Below are 15,315 nucleotides of genomic sequence, written 5' to 3' on the forward strand. Positions count from 1 at the left end.
ACTTTTACTTTATTAAGGACAATTCATCACCACTGCATTGCTTCCTGTCTGTGGCTCCAACACCTAGTTATCTACTACAGCAGCGCAGGACATTTGCCTTGCCCAGGAGTAAAACAAAAAGACATTAACTTTCTTTCATCCCACATGCTCTCAAATTGCTTTACAAATAACGTTTAGGTGTCTGGTTGTATGAAGTCTATTTCTGCTATATTTTTTTGTGTATTTGGGCTATATTACCTCACAGAATTTAATTATAATATTATATCAGAATTATTTGATTTTACTTGCTTTTTAGATTGTTTAAAAACCAGGTGTATATAATGCTAGTTAATACTTCAGCATGTCTACAAGCAAAGCGGAATGCACCAAACATCTACCCAAAGTACTTTGGGCATGCTCCAGTAGCAAACCTGAACATGAACCTTTTTACTTGTCTTCAATATGACGAATCTGACCAACTGGGATCAAAAAATATCACGTGCATAATTTTGAGAACCAATGAGAATCTTCTGGTAGCATAAGCTCCCATTTGGGCATGTCTGGAGAATCATGACTGTTAATGAAGAGGGAGGGATTATCGTTAATTAGCCAAAATCTGTAGAATACAAAAAGACCAAAGGGCAGCATCTCAACAGTGTAACTATCTGTTGAACAATGACAGGAAGTTGGTGTGCAGTGCAGTCTCTGGCACTTTGTGTGTGGTTTTGTGCTTTCTGTCATGCTGTTCCACAGTGGAGTAATCTGCCCCAGAATCCCCAAGCTCTGATGTTACAGCAAACTGACCAGCGGCTTCAGAAGCAAGCTAGTCAGTCTCCTCAGTGGGTTCAACAGCAAGCTAGTCAATCTCCTCAGTGGGTTCAACAGCAAGCTAGTCAGCAGGTTCAGAAGCCAGCTAGTCAGTCTCCTCAGTGGGTTCAACAGCAGGCTAGTCAGCAGGTTCAGAAGCCAGCTAGTCAGTCTCCTCAGTGGGTTCAACAGCAGGCTAGTCAGCAGGTTCAGAAGCCAGCTAGTCAGTCTCCTCAGTGGGTTCAACAGCAAGCTAGTCAGTCTCCTCAGTGGGTTCAACAGCAAGCTAGTCAACAGCAGGTTCAGCCTAAGCAGCCAGTGGTGCAGGCAGAGCCCCTTGACAAATGTGCTGTAGCTGATTATGAGCAGATCCAATGTGGCCCAGCTGGTACCAGTGGTGCTGAGTGTGAAGCGCTCAACTGCTGCTTTAACGGACAGCAGTGCTACTATGGGAAGGCGGGTAAGAGTGTTGAGTCAATGTGAAGGGTTTCCTGTTAAACTTCTCTTCAGCAATAACCTGCTCTCTTACCCTGTTCCAGTGACTGTCCAGTGTATAAGAGATGGTCAGTTTGTGGTAGTGGTGGCTAGAGATGTTACTCTGCCTCGATTGAGCCTGGATTCAGTCCGTCTCCTGGGTGGAAATGACCCACCTTGCAGTCCTGTGGGATCCACACCTTCCTTTGCTATATACCAGTTCCCTGTCACTGCATGTGGCACGAGCATGATGGTGGGTAGCTGCTTGTGCTTCTGTTCTGCTTAGAAAAGGACTGGATGCCAACAGTTACTATTTGCAGGAGGATGGTGGCTATGTGGTGTATGAAAACAGGATGACCTCCTCGTATGAAGTGGGTGTCGGACCGCTTGGTTCCATCACAAGGGACAGCCATTTTGAGTAGGTGCTTTTTACACTTGTAGCACTTGTCAAGTATTAACATTTATGCTAAAGCTCCCTGTTTGTTGTACAGGCTTCTCTTCCAGTGTAGGTACTCTGGTACTTCTGTGGAAGCTCTGGTTGTGGAGGTCAACACTGTTCCTGCACCTCCACCAGTAGCTGCTTCTGGACCCCTCAGGGTGGAGCTTAGACTGGCAAATGGTCAATGTGTCACCAAAGGCTGTGCAGAAGGCAAGTGTCTGTCCAAGTATGGAGGATTTTCTACAACTCCAGGTTGCAGCAGTTTCTGTTTAAATGCTGCGTTCTTCCTCAGGGGACGAGGCGTACACCTCTTACTACAGTGATGCTGATTATCCGGTCACAAAAGTCCTGCGGGAGCCGGTGTTTGTTGAGGTGCGGGTTTTGGAGAGGACTGACCCCAACATTGTCCTGATGCTGGGACGTTGCTGGGCGACATCAACCCCCAGTCCACTCAGTCTACCCCAGTGGGACCTTCTGGTCGATGGGTGAGTAAGGCTGGTCTTCATCCAGCTAGTGTGCTGTAAGGCCTTTCTGACTGCCCCTTTGCCTTCCAGATGCCCTTACCGGGATGACCGTTACCTGACCACACTGGTTCCGGTGGCTGGATCTTCTGGTCTTCAGTTCCCAACCCACTACAAGCGCTTTGTTGTGAAGATGTTTACATTTGTGGATCCAGCATCACTGGCTCCTCTGCAGGAAACCGTATGCTCCACAGCCTTGCCTGAACCCTTAATATTAGTCTTTTTATAGTGGTTTCTGTGGCTTGACCCTTTTCCCCCTCTGTTAGATCTTCATCCACTGTAGTACAGCGGTGTGCCATCCCTCTTCTGGCTCCTGTGAGCAAAGCTGTGCTAGGAAAAGTGAGTGCTAGCTGTAAACTGACTTCAGGAACCATGAGAATTTGGTTTTTAAATGCCCCTCAATTCTACCATTTCTCTTCCAGGAAGAGATGCTGATGTCAAGACAATCTCTAGTGGACAAACTGTGGTGTCTAGTGGAGAAGTTACTCTGGTCATGTGACTTTAGTGGTCTTAATAAACTTCTTAACTCAACATCAGTGTCTCTTTGGTATTGCTCTTTCATGACTGTTCTCAGTTTGCATTATTGGCCCACTACTTGCCTAATCCACACTAAGAATATTTGCAATGGGTTGACTTGGAGTCCAATGTACATGTGTAGACTCATCCCCTCTGTCATAATCAAGGAGTCAAGGGTCTGTCCCTATAAACCTCCCCTGTCCACTTGTGACACACTCCAAACTGGTGACAGGGATTATCCTCCACCTTGGTATCAAATGCACTTCTGTCAAGACCACTATCCTCAGATGATACAATTAAAACATAATTTCGATTGGTGGTATGGTTCTGTTCTGGGCAAGCACTCCCTGTGCATCATGAATAAGAGCAGTGATAAACCCCCATAAAGCAATGCTGATATCCCCCAATCACTACTAATGAAAGCTCTGACGGGCATCGTATTCCTATAGGTGGATGTACTCGGCTGATGAGAGCTTGACTAACGTGACCTGGCAGAGCTAATGGGGACAGGAGCTTACATTGGCAAAGATTGGAGCTAAGACAGTGGACAAGGTCATCAGTGTTAGGAATGAGGAAGGCATTCCCTGTCCTTCATCTCGTTATTTCAAGACATGCAAATTAGTAGAGTTTCCACCTTTTAAACTGATTGGAGTTGATGTCTTCCGATCATGGGACATCCAAATTAGGAACATGGTTAAAAAAAGTACATCCTAGGATCTACTATCTTTGTGTTGCTAAAAAAAGCAGGATTCCCTTGTGATGTTTTAACATAAATATCTTTGACTTTTATGCGGCCAGTTCTGGAGGAACGCTAGCCCAGTATGGGGAGATTACCTAAAGGTCTCTCTGAGTTAGAGAGGGTTTAAAAACATTGCAGCCGGATAAAAGGTATTCTGACATCAACACTCCCATTGCAGAGTGAGAGATGAGGCAAAGCCACCTTGCATACTTTTACTTTATTAAGGACAATTCATCACCACTGCATTGCTTCCTGTCTGTGGCTCCAACACCTAGTTATCTACTACAGCAGCGCAGGACATTTGCCTTGCCCAGGAGTAAAACAAAAAGACATTAACTTTCTTTCATCCCACATGCTCTCAAATTGCTTTACAAATAACGTTTAGGTGTCTGGTTGTATGAAGTCTATTTCTGCTATATTTTTTTGTGTATTTGGGCTATATTACCTCACAGAATTTAATTATAATATTATATCAGAATTATTTGATTTTACTTGCTTTTTAGATTGTTTAAAAACCAGGTGTATATAATGCTAGTTAATACTTCAGCATGTCTACAAGCAAAGCGGAATGCACCAAACATCTACCCAAAGTACTTTGGGCATGCTCCAGTAGCAAACCTGAACATGAACCTTTTTACTTGTCTTCAATATGACGAATCTGACCAACTGGGATCAAAAAATATCACGTGCATAATTTTGAGAACCAATGAGAATCTTCTGGTAGCATAAGCTCCCATTTGGGCATGTCTGGAGAATCATGACTGTTAATGAAGAGGGAGGGATTATCGTTAATTAGCCAAAATCTGTAGAATACAAAAAGACCAAAGGGCAGCATCTCAACAGTGTAACTATCTGTTGAACAATGACAGGAAGTTGGTGTGCAGTGCAGTCTCTGGCACTTTGTGTGTGGTTTTGTGCTTTCTGTCATGCTGTTCCACAGTGGAGTAATCTGCCCCAGAATCCCCAAGCTCTGATGTTACAGCAAACGGACCAGCGGCTTCAGAAGCAAGCTAGTCAGTCTCCTCAGTGGGTTCAACAGCAAGCTAGTCAGTCTCCTCAGTGGGTTCAACAGCAAGCTAGTCAGCAGGTTCAGAAGCCAGCTAGTCAGTCTCCTCAGTGGGTTCAACAGCAGGCTAGTCAGCAGGTTCAGAAGCCAGCTAGTCAGTCTCCTCAGTGGGTTCAACAGCAGGCTAGTCAGCAGGTTCAGAAGCCAGCTAGTCAGTCTCCTCAGTGGGTTCAACAGCAAGCTAGTCAGTCTCCTCAGTGGGTTCAACAGCAAGCTAGTCAACAGCAGGTTCAGCCTAAGCAGCCAGTGGTGCAGGCAGAGCCCCTTGACAAATGTGCTGTAGCTGATTATGAGCAGATCCAATGTGGCCCAGCTGGTACCAGTGGTGCTGAGTGTGAAGCGCTCAACTGCTGCTTTAACGGACAGCAGTGCTACTATGGGAAGGCGGGTAAGAGTGTTGAGTCAATGTGAAGGGTTTCCTGTTAAACTTCTCTTCAGCAATAACCTGCTCTCTTACCCTGTTCCAGTGACTGTCCAGTGTATAAGAGATGGTCAGTTTGTGGTAGTGGTGGCTAGAGATGTTACTCTGCCTCGATTGAGCCTGGATTCAGTCCGTCTCCTGGGTGGAAATGACCCACCTTGCAGTCCTGTGGGATCCACACCTTCCTTTGCTATATACCAGTTCCCTGTCACTGCATGTGGCACGAGCATGATGGTGCGTAGCTGCTTGTGCTTCTGTTCTGCTTAGAAAAGGACTGGATGCCAACAGTTACTATTTGCAGGAGGATGGTGGCTATGTGGTGTATGAAAACAGGATGACCTCCTCGTATGAAGTGGGTGTCGGACCGCTTGGTTCCATCACAAGGGACAGCCATTTTGAGTAGGTGCTTTTTACACTTGTAGCACTTGTCAAGTATTAACATTTATGCTAAAGCTCCCTGTTTGTTGTACAGGCTTCTCTTCCAGTGTAGGTACTCTGGTACTTCTGTGGAAGCTCTGGTTGTGGAGGTCAACACTGTTCCTGCACCTCCACCAGTAGCTGCTTCTGGACCCCTCAGGGTGGAGCTTAGACTGGCAAATGGTCAATGTGTCACCAAAGGCTGTGCAGAAGGCAAGTGTCTGTCCAAGTATGGAGGATTTTCTACAACTCCAGGTTGCAGCAGTTTCTGTTTAAATGCTGCGTTCTTCCTCAGGGGACGAGGCGTACACCTCTTACTACAGTGATGCTGATTATCCGGTCACAAAAGTCCTGCGGGAGCCGGTGTTTGTTGAGGTGCGGGTTTTGGAGAGGACTGACCCCAACATTGTCCTGATGCTGGGACGTTGCTGGGCGACATCAACCCCCAGTCCACTCAGTCTACCCCAGTGGGACCTTCTGGTCGATGGGTGAGTAAGGCTGGTCTTCATCCAGCTAGTGTGCTGTAAGGCCTTTCTGACTGCCCCTTTGCCTTCCAGATGCCCTTACCGGGATGACCGTTACCTGACCACACTGGTTCCGGTGGCTGGATCTTCTGGTCTTCAGTTCCCAACCCACTACAAGCGCTTTGTTGTGAAGATGTTTACATTTGTGGATCCAGCATCACTGGCTCCTCTGCAGGAAACCGTATGCTCCACAGCCTTGCCTGAACCCTTAATATTAGTCTTTTTATAGTGGTTTCTGTGGCTTGACCCTTTTCCCCCTCTGTTAGATCTTCATCCACTGTAGTACAGCGGTGTGCCATCCCTCTTCTGGCTCCTGTGAGCAAAGCTGTGCTAGGAAAAGTGAGTGCTAGCTGTAAACTGACTTCAGGAACCATGAGAATTTGGTTTTTAAATGCCCCTCAATTCTACCATTTCTCTTCCAGGAAGAGATGCTGATGTCAAGACAATCTCTAGTGGACAAACTGTGGTGTCTAGTGGAGAAGTTACTCTGGTCATGTGACTTTAGTGGTCTTAATAAACTTCTTAACTCAACATCAGTGTCTCTTTGGTATTGCTCTTTCATGACTGTTCTCAGTTTGCATTATTGGCCCACTACTTGCCTAATTCACACTAAGAATATTTGCAATGGGTTGACTTGGAGTCCAATGTACATGTGTAGACTCATCCCCTCTGTCATAATCAAGGAGTCAAGGGTCTGTCCCTATAAACCTCCCCTGTCCACTTGTGACACACTCCAAACTGGTGACAGGGATTATCCTCCACCTTGGTATCAAATGCACTTCTGTCAAGACCACTATCCTCAGATGATACAATTAAAACATAATTTCGATTGGTGGTATGGTTCTGTTCTGGGCAAGCACTCCCTGTGCATCATGAATAAGGGCAGTGATAAACCCCCATAAAGCAATGCTGATATCCCCCAATCACTACTAATGAAAGCTCTGACGGGCATTGTATTCCTATAGGTGGATGTACTCGGCTGATGAGAGCTTGACTAACGTGACCTGGCAGAGCTAATGGGGACAGGAGCTTACATTGGCAAAGATTGGAGCTAAGACAGTGGACAAGGTCATCAGTGTTAGGAATGAGGAAGGCATTCCCTGTCCTTCATCTCGTTATTTCAAGACATGCAAATTAGTAGAGTTTCCACCTTTTAAACTGATTGGAGTTGATGTCTTCTGATCATGGGACATCCAAATTAGGAACATGGTTAAAAAAAGTACATCCTAGGATCTACTATCTTTGTGTTGCTAAAAAAAGCAGGATTCCCTTGTGATGTTTTAACATAAATATCTTTGACTTTTATGCGGCCAGTTCTGGAGGAACGCTAGCCCAGTATGGGGAGATTACCTAAAGGTCTCTCTGAGTTAGAGAGGGTTTAAAAACATTGCAGCCGGATAAAAGGTATTCTGACATCAACACTCCCATTGCAGAGTGAGAGATGAGGCAAAGCCACCTTGCATACTTTTACTTTATTAAGGACAATTCATCACCACTGCATTGCTTCCTGTCTGTGGCTCCAACACCTAGTTATCTACTACAGCAGCGCAGGACATTTGCCTTGCCCAGGAGTAAAACAAAAAGACATTAACTTTCTTTCATCCCACATGCTCTCAAATTGCTTTACAAATAACGTTTAGGTGTCTGGTTGTATGAAGTCTATTTCTGCTATATTTTTTTGTGTATTTGGGCTATATTACCTCACAGAATTTAATTATAATATTATATCAGAATTATTTGATTTTACTTGCTTTTTAGATTGTTTAAAAACCAGGTGTATATAATGCTAGTTAATACTTCAGCATGTCTACAAGCAAAGCGGAATGCACCAAACATCTACCCAAAGTACTTTGGGCATGCTCCAGTAGCAAACCTGAACATGAACCTTTTTACTTGTCTTCAATATGACGAATCTGACCAACTGGGATCAAAAAATATCACGTGCATAATTTTGAGAACCAATGAGAATCTTCTGGTAGCATAAGCTCCCATTTGGGCATGTCTGGAGAATCATGACTGTTAATGAAGAGGGAGGGATTATCGTTAATTAGCCAAAATCTGTAGAATACAAAAAGACCAAAGGGCAGCATCTCAACAGTGTAACTATCTGTTGAACAATGACAGGAAGTTGGTGTGCAGTGCAGTCTCTGGCACTTTGTGTGTGGTTTTGTGCTTTCTGTCATGCTGTTCCACAGTGGAGTAATCTGCCCCAGAATCCCCAAGCTCTGATGTTACAGCAAACTGACCAGCGGCTTCAGAAGCAAGCTAGTCAGTCTCCTCAGTGGGTTCAACAGCAAGCTAGTCAGTCTCCTCAGTGGGTTCAACAGCAAGCTAGTCAGCAGGTTCAGAAGCCAGCTAGTCAGTCTCCTCAGTGGGTTCAACAGCAGGCTAGTCAGCAGGTTCAGAAGCCAGCTAGTCAGTCTCCTCAGTGGGTTCAACAGCAGGCTAGTCAGCAGGTTCAGAAGCCAGCTAGTCAGTCTCCTCAGTGGGTTCAACAGCAAGCTAGTCAGTCTCCTCAGTGGGTTCAACAGCAAGCTAGTCAACAGCAGGTTCAGCCTAAGCAGCCAGTGGTGCAGGCAGAGCCCCTTGACAAATGTGCTGTAGCTGATTATGAGCAGATCCAATGTGGCCCAGCTGGTACCAGTGGTGCTGAGTGTGAAGCGCTCAACTGCTGCTTTAACGGACAGCAGTGCTACTATGGGAAGGCGGGTAAGAGTGTTGAGTCAATGTGAAGGGTTTCCTGTTAAACTTCTCTTCAGCAATAACCTGCTCTCTTACCCTGTTCCAGTGACTGTCCAGTGTATAAGAGATGGTCAGTTTGTGGTAGTGGTGGCTAGAGATGTTACTCTGCCTCGATTGAGCCTGGATTCAGTCCGTCTCCTGGGTGGAAATGACCCACCTTGCAGTCCTGTGGGATCCACACCTTTCTTTGCTATATACCAGTTCCCTGTCACTGCATGTGGCACGAGCATGATGGTGGGTAGCTGCTTGTGCTTCTGTTCTGCTTAGAAAAGGACTGGATGCCAACAGTTACTATTTGCAGGAGGATGGTGGCTATGTGGTTTATGAAAACAGGATGACCTCCTCGTATGAAGTGGGTGTCGGACCGCTTGGTTCCATCACAAGGGACAGCCATTTTGAGTAGGTGCTTTTTACACTTGTAGCACTTGTCAAGTATTAACATTTATGCTAAAGCTCCCTGTTTGTTGTACAGGCTTCTCTTCCAGTGTAGGTACTCTGGTACTTCTGTGGAAGCTCTGGTTGTGGAGGTCAACACTGTTCCTGCACCTCCACCAGTAGCTGCTTCTGGACCCCTCAGGGTGGAGCTTAGACTGGCAAATGGTCAATGTGTCACCAAAGGCTGTGCAGAAGGCAAGTGTCTGTCCAAGTATGGAGGATTTTCTACAACTCCAGGTTGCAGCAGTTTCTGTTTAAATGCTGCGTTCTTCCTCAGGGGACGAGGCGTACACCTCTTACTACAGTGATGCTGATTATCCGGTCACAAAAGTCCTGCGGGAGCCGGTGTTTGTTGAGGTGCGGGTTTTGGAGAGGACTGACCCCAACATTGTCCTGATGCTGGGACGTTGCTGGGCGACATCAACCCCCAGTCCACTCAGTCTACCCCAGTGGGACCTTCTGGTCGATGGGTGAGTAAGGCTGGTCTTCATCCAGCTAGTGTGCTGTAAGGCCTTTCTGACTGCCCCCTTGCCTTCCAGATGCCCTTACCGGGATGACCGTTACCTGACCACACTGGTTCCGGTGGCTGGATCTTCTGGTCTTCAGTTCCCAACCCACTACAAGCGCTTTGTTGTGAAGATGTTTACATTTGTGGATCCAGCATCACTGGCTCCTCTGCAGGAAACCGTATGCTCCACAGCCTTGCCTGAACCCTTAATATTAGTCTTTTTATAGTGGTTTCTGTGGCTTGACCCTTTTCCCCCTCTGTTAGATCTTCATCCACTGTAGTACAGCGGTGTGCCATCCCTCTTCTGGCTCCTGTGAGCAAAGCTGTGCTAGGAAAAGTGAGTGCTAGCTGTAAACTGACTTCAGGAACCATGAGAATTTGGTTTTTAAATGCCCCTCAATTCTACCATTTCTCTTCCAGGAAGAGATGCTGATGTCAAGACAATCTCTAGTGGACAAACTGTGGTGTCTAGTGGAGAAGTTACTCTGGTCATGTGACTTTAGTGGTCTTAATAAACTTCTTAACTCAACATCAGTGTCTCTTTGGTATTGCTCTTTCATGACTGTTCTCAGTTTGCATTATTGGCCCACTACTTGCCTAATCCACACTAAGAATATTTGCAATGGGTTGACTTGGAGTCCAATGTACATGTGTAGACTCATCCCCTCTGTCATAATCAAGGAGTCAAGGGTCTGTCCCTATAAACCTCCCCTGTCCACTTGTGACACACTCCAAACTGGTGACAGGGATTATCCTCCACCTTGGTATCAAATGCACTTCTGTCAAGACCACTATCCTCAGATGATACAATTAAAACATAATTTCGATTGGTGGTATGGTTCTGTTCTGGGCAAGCACTCCCTGTGCATCATGAATAAGAGCAGTGATAAACCCCCATAAAGCAATGCTGATATCCCCCAATCACTACTAATGAAAGCTCTGATGGGCATCGTATTCCTATAGGTGGATGTACTCGGCTGATGAGAGCTTGACTAACGTGACCTGGCAGAGCTAATGGGGACAGGAGCTTACATTGGCAAAGATTGGAGCTAAGACAGTGGACAAGGTCATCAGTGTTAGGAATGAGGAAGGCATTCCCTGTCCTTCATCTCGTTATTTCAAGACATGCAAATTAGTAGAGTTTCCACCTTTTAAACTGATTGGAGTTGATGTCTTCCGATCATGGGACATCCAAATTAGGAACATGGTTAAAAAAAGTACATCCTAGGATCTACTATCTTTGTGTTGCTAAAAAAAGCAGGATTCCCTTGTGATGTTTTAACATAAATATCTTTGACTTTTATGCGGCCAGTTCTGGAGGAACGCTAGCCCAGTATGGGGAGATTACCTAAAGGTCTCTCTGAGTTAGAGAGGGTTTAAAAACATTGCAGCCGGATAAAAGGTATTCTGACATCAACACTCCCATTGCAGAGTGAGAGATGAGGCAAAGCCACCTTGCATACTTTTACTTTATTAAGGACAATTCATCACCACTGCATTGCTTCCTGTCTGTGGCTCCAACACCTAGTTATCTACTACAGCAGCGCAGGACATTTGCCTTGCCCAGGAGTAAAACAAAAAGACATTAACTTTCTTTCATCCCACATGCTCTCAAATTGCTTTACAAATAACGTTTAGGTGTCTGGTTGTATGAAGTCTATTTCTGCTATATTTTTTTGTGTATTTGGGCTATATTACCTCACAGAATTTAATTATAATATTATATCAGAATTATTTGATTTTACTTGCTTTTTAGATTGTTTAAAAACCAGGTGTATATAATGCTAGTTAATACTTCAGCATGTCTACAAGCAAAGCGGAATGCACCAAACATCTACCCAAAGTACTTTGGGCATGCTCCAGTAGCAAACCTGAACATGAACCTTTTTACTTGTCTTCAATATGACGAATCTGACCAACTGGGATCAAAAAATATCACGTGCATAATTTTGAGAACCAATGAGAATCTTCTGGTAGCATAAGCTCCCATTTGGGCATGTCTGGAGAATCATGACTGTTAATGAAGAGGGAGGGATTATCGTTAATTAGCCAAAATCTGTAGAATACAAAAAGACCAAAGGGCAGCATCTCAACAGTGTAACTATCTGTTGAACAATGACAGGAAGTTGGTGTGCAGTGCAGTCTCTGGCACTTTGTGTGTGGTTTTGTGCTTTCTGTCATGCTGTTCCACAGTGGAGTAATCTGCCCCAGAATCCCCAAGCTCTGATGTTACAGCAAACTGACCAGCGGCTTCAGAAGCAAGCTAGTCAGTCTCCTCAGTGGGTTCAACAGCAAGCTAGTCAGTCTCCTCAGTGGGTTCAACAGCAAGCTAGTCAGCAGGTTCAGAAGCCAGCTAGTCAGTCTCCTCAGTGGGTTCAACAGCAGGCTAGTCAGCAGGTTCAGAAGCCAGCTAGTCAGTCTCCTCAGTGGGTTCAACAGCAGGCTAGTCAGCAGGTTCAGAAGCCAGCTAGTCAGTCTCCTCAGTGGGTTCAACAGCAAGCTAGTCAGTCTCCTCAGTGGGTTCAACAGCAAGCTAGTCAACAGCAGGTTCAGCCTAAGCAGCCAGTGGTGCAGGCAGAGCCCCTTGACAAATGTGCTGTAGCTGATTATGAGCAGATCCAATGTGGCCCAGCTGGTACCAGTGGTGCTGAGTGTGAAGCGCTCAACTGCTGCTTTAACGGACAGCAGTGCTACTATGGGAAGGCGGGTAAGAGTGTTGAGTCAATGTGAAGGGTTTCCTGTTAAACTTCTCTTCAGCAATAACCTGCTCTCTTACCCTGTTCCAGTGACTGTCCAGTGTATAAGAGATGGTCAGTTTGTGGTAGTGGTGGCTAGAGATGTTACTCTGCCTCGATTGAGCCTGGATTCAGTCCGTCTCCTGGGTGGAAATGACCCACCTTGCAGTCCTGTGGGATCCACACCTTCCTTTGCTATATACCAGTTCCCTGTCACTGCATGTGGCACGAGCATGATGGTGGGTAGCTGCTTGTGCTTCTGTTCTGCTTAGAAAAGGACTGGATGCCAACAGTTACTATTTGCAGGAGGATGGTGGCTATGTGGTGTATGAAAACAGGATGACCTCCTCGTATGAAGTGGGTGTCGGACCGCTTGGTTCCATCACAAGGGACAGCCATTTTGAGTAGGTGCTTTTTACACTTGTAGCACTTGTCAAGTATTAACATTTATGCTAAAGCTCCCTGTTTGTTGTACAGGCTTCTCTTCCAGTGTAGGTACTCTGGTACTTCTGTGGAAGCTCTGGTTGTGGAGGTCAACACTGTTCCTGCACCTCCACCAGTAGCTGCTTCTGGACCCCTCAGGGTGGAGCTTAGACTGGCAAATGGTCAATGTGTCACCAAAGGCTGTGCAGAAGGCAAGTGTCTGTCCAAGTATGGAGGATTTTCTACAACTCCAGGTTGCAGCAGTTTCTGTTTAAATGCTGCGTTCTTCCTCAGGGGACGAGGCGTACACCTCTTACTACAGTGATGCTGATTATCCGGTCACAAAAGTCCTGCGGGAGCCGGTGTTTGTTGAGGTGCGGGTTTTGGAGAGGACTGACCCCAACATTGTCCTGATGCTGGGACGTTGCTGGGCGACATCAACCCCCAGTCCACTCAGTCTACCCCAGTGGGACCTTCTGGTCGATGGGTGAGTAAGGCTGGTCTTCATCCAGCTAGTGTGCTGTAAGGCCTTTCTGACTGCCCCTTTGCCTTCCAGATGCCCTTACCGGGATGACCGTTACCTGACCTCACTGGTTCCGGTGGCTGGATCTTCTGGTCTTCAGTTCCCAACCCACTACAAGCGCTTTGTTGTGAAGATGTTTACATTTGTGGATCCAGCATCACTGGCTCCTCTGCAGGAAACCGTATGCTCCACAGCCTTGCCTGAACCCTTAATATTAGTCTTTTTATAGTGGTTTCTGTGGCTTGACCCTTTTCCCCCTCTGTTAGATCTTCATCCACTGTAGTACAGCGGTGTGCCATCCCTCTTCTGGCTCCTGTGAGCAAAGCTGTGCTAGGAAAAGTGAGTGCTAGCTGTAAACTGACTTCAGGAACCATGAGAATTTGGTTTTTAAATGCCCCTCAATTCTACCATTTCTCTTCCAGGAAGAGATGCTGATGTCAAGACAATCTCTAGTGGACAAACTGTGGTGTCTAGTGGAGAAGTTACTCTGGTCATGTGACTTTAGTGGTCTTAATAAACTTCTTAACTCAACATCAGTGTCTCTTTGGTATTGCTCTTTCATGACTGTTCTCAGTTTGCATTATTGGCCCACTACTTGCCTAATCCACACTAAGAATATTTGCAATGGGTTGACTTGGAGTCCAATGTACATGTGTAGACTCATCCCCTCTGTCATAATCAAGGAGTCAAGGGTCTGTCCCTATAAACCTCCCCTGTCCACTTGTGACACACTCCAAACTGGTGACAGGGATTATCCTCCACCTTGGTATCAAATGCACTTCTGTCAAGACCACTATCCTCAGATGATACAATTAAAACATAATTTCGATTGGTGGTATGGTTCTGTTCTGGGCAAGCACTCCCTGTGCATCATGAATAAGAGCAGTGATAAACCCCCATAAAGCAATGCTGATATCCCCCAATCACTACTAATGAAAGCTCTGACGGGCATCGTATTCCTATAGGTGGATGTACTCGGCTGGTGAGAGCTTGACTAACGTGACCTGGCAGAGCTAATGGGGACAGGAGCTTACATTGGCAAAGATTGGAGCTAAGACAGTGGACAAGGTCATCAGTGTTAGGAATGAGGAAGGCATTCCCTGTCCTTCATCTCGTTATTTCAAGACATGCAAATTAGTAGAGTTTCCACCTTTTAAACTGATTGGAGTTGATGTCTTCCGATCATGGGACATCCAAATTAGGAACATGGTTAAAAAAAGTACATCCTAGGATCTACTATCTTTGTGTTGCTAAAAAAAGCAGGATTCCCTTGTGATGTTTTAACATAAATATCTTTGACTTTTATGCGGCCAGTTCTGGAGGAACGCTAGCCCAGTATGGGGAGATTACCTAAAGGTCTCTCTGAGTTAGAGAGGGTTTAAAAACATTGCAGCCGGATAAAAGGTATTCTGACATCAACACTCCCATTGCAGAGTGAGAGATGAGGCAAAGCCACCTTGCATACTTTTACTTTATTAAGGACAATTCATCACCACTGCATTGCTTCCTGTCTGTGGCTCCAACACCTAGTTATCTACTACAGCAGCGCAGGACATTTGCCTTGCCCAGGAGTAAAACAAAAAGACATTAACTTTCTTTCATCCCACATGCTCTCAAATTGCTTTACAAATAACGTTTAGGTGTCTGGTTGTATGAAGTCTATTTCTGCTATATTTTTTTGTGTATTTGGGCTATATTACCTCACAGAATTTAATTATAATATTATATCAGAATTATTTGATTTTACTTGCTTTTTAGATTGTTTAAAAACCAGGTGTATATAATGCTAGTTAATACTTCAGCATGTCTACAAGCAAAGCGGAATGCACCAAACATCTACCCAAAGTACTTTGGGCATGCTCCAGTAGCAAACCTGAACATTAACCTTTTTACTTGTCTTCAATATGACGAATCTGACCAACTGGGATCAAAAAATATCACGTGCATAATTTTGAGAACCAATGAGAATCTTCTGGTAGCATAAGCTCCCATTTGGGCATGTCTGGAGAATCATGACTGTTAATGAAGAGGGAGGGATTATCGTTA

At 45.4% G+C, this 15,315-nt stretch overlaps 4 protein-coding genes across 4 annotated transcripts; all 4 read left to right on the forward strand.

The window, feature by feature from the left end:
• Positions 1-654: 654 nt before the first annotated feature.
• Positions 655-2,719, forward strand: LOC137079549 (zona pellucida sperm-binding protein 4-like). Its single transcript, XM_067447501.1, has 8 exons — positions 655-1,246; positions 1,326-1,513; positions 1,581-1,678; positions 1,752-1,909; positions 1,992-2,184; positions 2,254-2,401; positions 2,487-2,559; positions 2,643-2,719. Exons 1-8 carry the CDS (start codon positions 655-657, stop codon positions 2,717-2,719), a joined length of 1,527 nt encoding a protein of 508 aa, XP_067303602.1.
• A 1,618-nt stretch (positions 2,720-4,337) lies between these two features.
• Positions 4,338-6,402, forward strand: LOC137079550 (zona pellucida sperm-binding protein 4-like). The gene is made up of 8 exons (XM_067447502.1): positions 4,338-4,929; positions 5,009-5,196; positions 5,264-5,361; positions 5,435-5,592; positions 5,675-5,867; positions 5,937-6,084; positions 6,170-6,242; positions 6,326-6,402. Exons 1-8 carry the CDS (start codon positions 4,338-4,340, stop codon positions 6,400-6,402), a joined length of 1,527 nt encoding a protein of 508 aa, XP_067303603.1.
• A 1,618-nt stretch (positions 6,403-8,020) lies between these two features.
• On the forward strand, positions 8,021-10,085 carry LOC137079552 (zona pellucida sperm-binding protein 4-like). Its single transcript, XM_067447503.1, has 8 exons — positions 8,021-8,612; positions 8,692-8,879; positions 8,947-9,044; positions 9,118-9,275; positions 9,358-9,550; positions 9,620-9,767; positions 9,853-9,925; positions 10,009-10,085. The coding sequence occupies exons 1-8, from the start codon at positions 8,021-8,023 to the stop codon at positions 10,083-10,085; spliced, it is 1,527 nt and encodes a 508-aa protein (XP_067303604.1).
• Positions 10,086-11,707: 1,622 nt separating this feature from the next.
• Positions 11,708-13,768, forward strand: LOC137079553 (zona pellucida sperm-binding protein 4-like). Its single transcript, XM_067447504.1, has 8 exons — positions 11,708-12,295; positions 12,375-12,562; positions 12,630-12,727; positions 12,801-12,958; positions 13,041-13,233; positions 13,303-13,450; positions 13,536-13,608; positions 13,692-13,768. The coding sequence occupies exons 1-8, from the start codon at positions 11,815-11,817 to the stop codon at positions 13,766-13,768; spliced, it is 1,416 nt and encodes a 471-aa protein (XP_067303605.1). The 5' UTR covers positions 11,708-11,814.
• The last annotated feature ends 1,547 nt before the right edge of the window (positions 13,769-15,315 follow it).

This window comes from Pseudorasbora parva, chromosome 6, assembly GCF_024679245.1.
Source record: "Pseudorasbora parva isolate DD20220531a chromosome 6, ASM2467924v1, whole genome shotgun sequence".
Classification (NCBI taxonomy): Eukaryota; Metazoa; Chordata; class Actinopteri; order Cypriniformes; family Gobionidae; genus Pseudorasbora; species Pseudorasbora parva.

Excerpts from the sequence above, each read along its gene's own strand:
- LOC137079549 (XM_067447501.1), top strand. The coding sequence starts at position 655 with ATGACAGGAAGTTGGTGTGCAGTGCAGTCTCTGGCACTTTGTGTGTGG. Across the intron at positions 1,679-1,751 it reads ACAAGGGACAGCCATTTTGA|GCTTCTCTTCCAGTGTAGGT; the intron begins GTAGGTGCTTTT and ends TTTGTTGTACAG. Across the intron at positions 1,910-1,991 it reads CACCAAAGGCTGTGCAGAAG|GGGACGAGGCGTACACCTCT; the intron begins GCAAGTGTCTGT and ends GTTCTTCCTCAG.
- LOC137079550 (XM_067447502.1), top strand. The coding sequence starts at position 4,338 with ATGACAGGAAGTTGGTGTGCAGTGCAGTCTCTGGCACTTTGTGTGTGG. Across the intron at positions 5,593-5,674 it reads CACCAAAGGCTGTGCAGAAG|GGGACGAGGCGTACACCTCT; the intron begins GCAAGTGTCTGT and ends GTTCTTCCTCAG. Across the intron at positions 6,085-6,169 it reads TGGCTCCTCTGCAGGAAACC|ATCTTCATCCACTGTAGTAC; the intron begins GTATGCTCCACA and ends CCCCTCTGTTAG.
- LOC137079552 (XM_067447503.1), top strand. The coding sequence starts at position 8,021 with ATGACAGGAAGTTGGTGTGCAGTGCAGTCTCTGGCACTTTGTGTGTGG. Across the intron at positions 9,045-9,117 it reads ACAAGGGACAGCCATTTTGA|GCTTCTCTTCCAGTGTAGGT; the intron begins GTAGGTGCTTTT and ends TTTGTTGTACAG. Across the intron at positions 9,768-9,852 it reads TGGCTCCTCTGCAGGAAACC|ATCTTCATCCACTGTAGTAC; the intron begins GTATGCTCCACA and ends CCCCTCTGTTAG.
- LOC137079553 (XM_067447504.1), top strand. The coding sequence starts at position 11,815 with ATGTTACAGCAAACTGACCAGCGGCTTCAGAAGCAAGCTAGTCAGTCT. Across the intron at positions 12,563-12,629 it reads CATGTGGCACGAGCATGATG|GAGGATGGTGGCTATGTGGT; the intron begins GTGGGTAGCTGC and ends TACTATTTGCAG. Across the intron at positions 13,234-13,302 it reads TGGGACCTTCTGGTCGATGG|ATGCCCTTACCGGGATGACC; the intron begins GTGAGTAAGGCT and ends TTTGCCTTCCAG.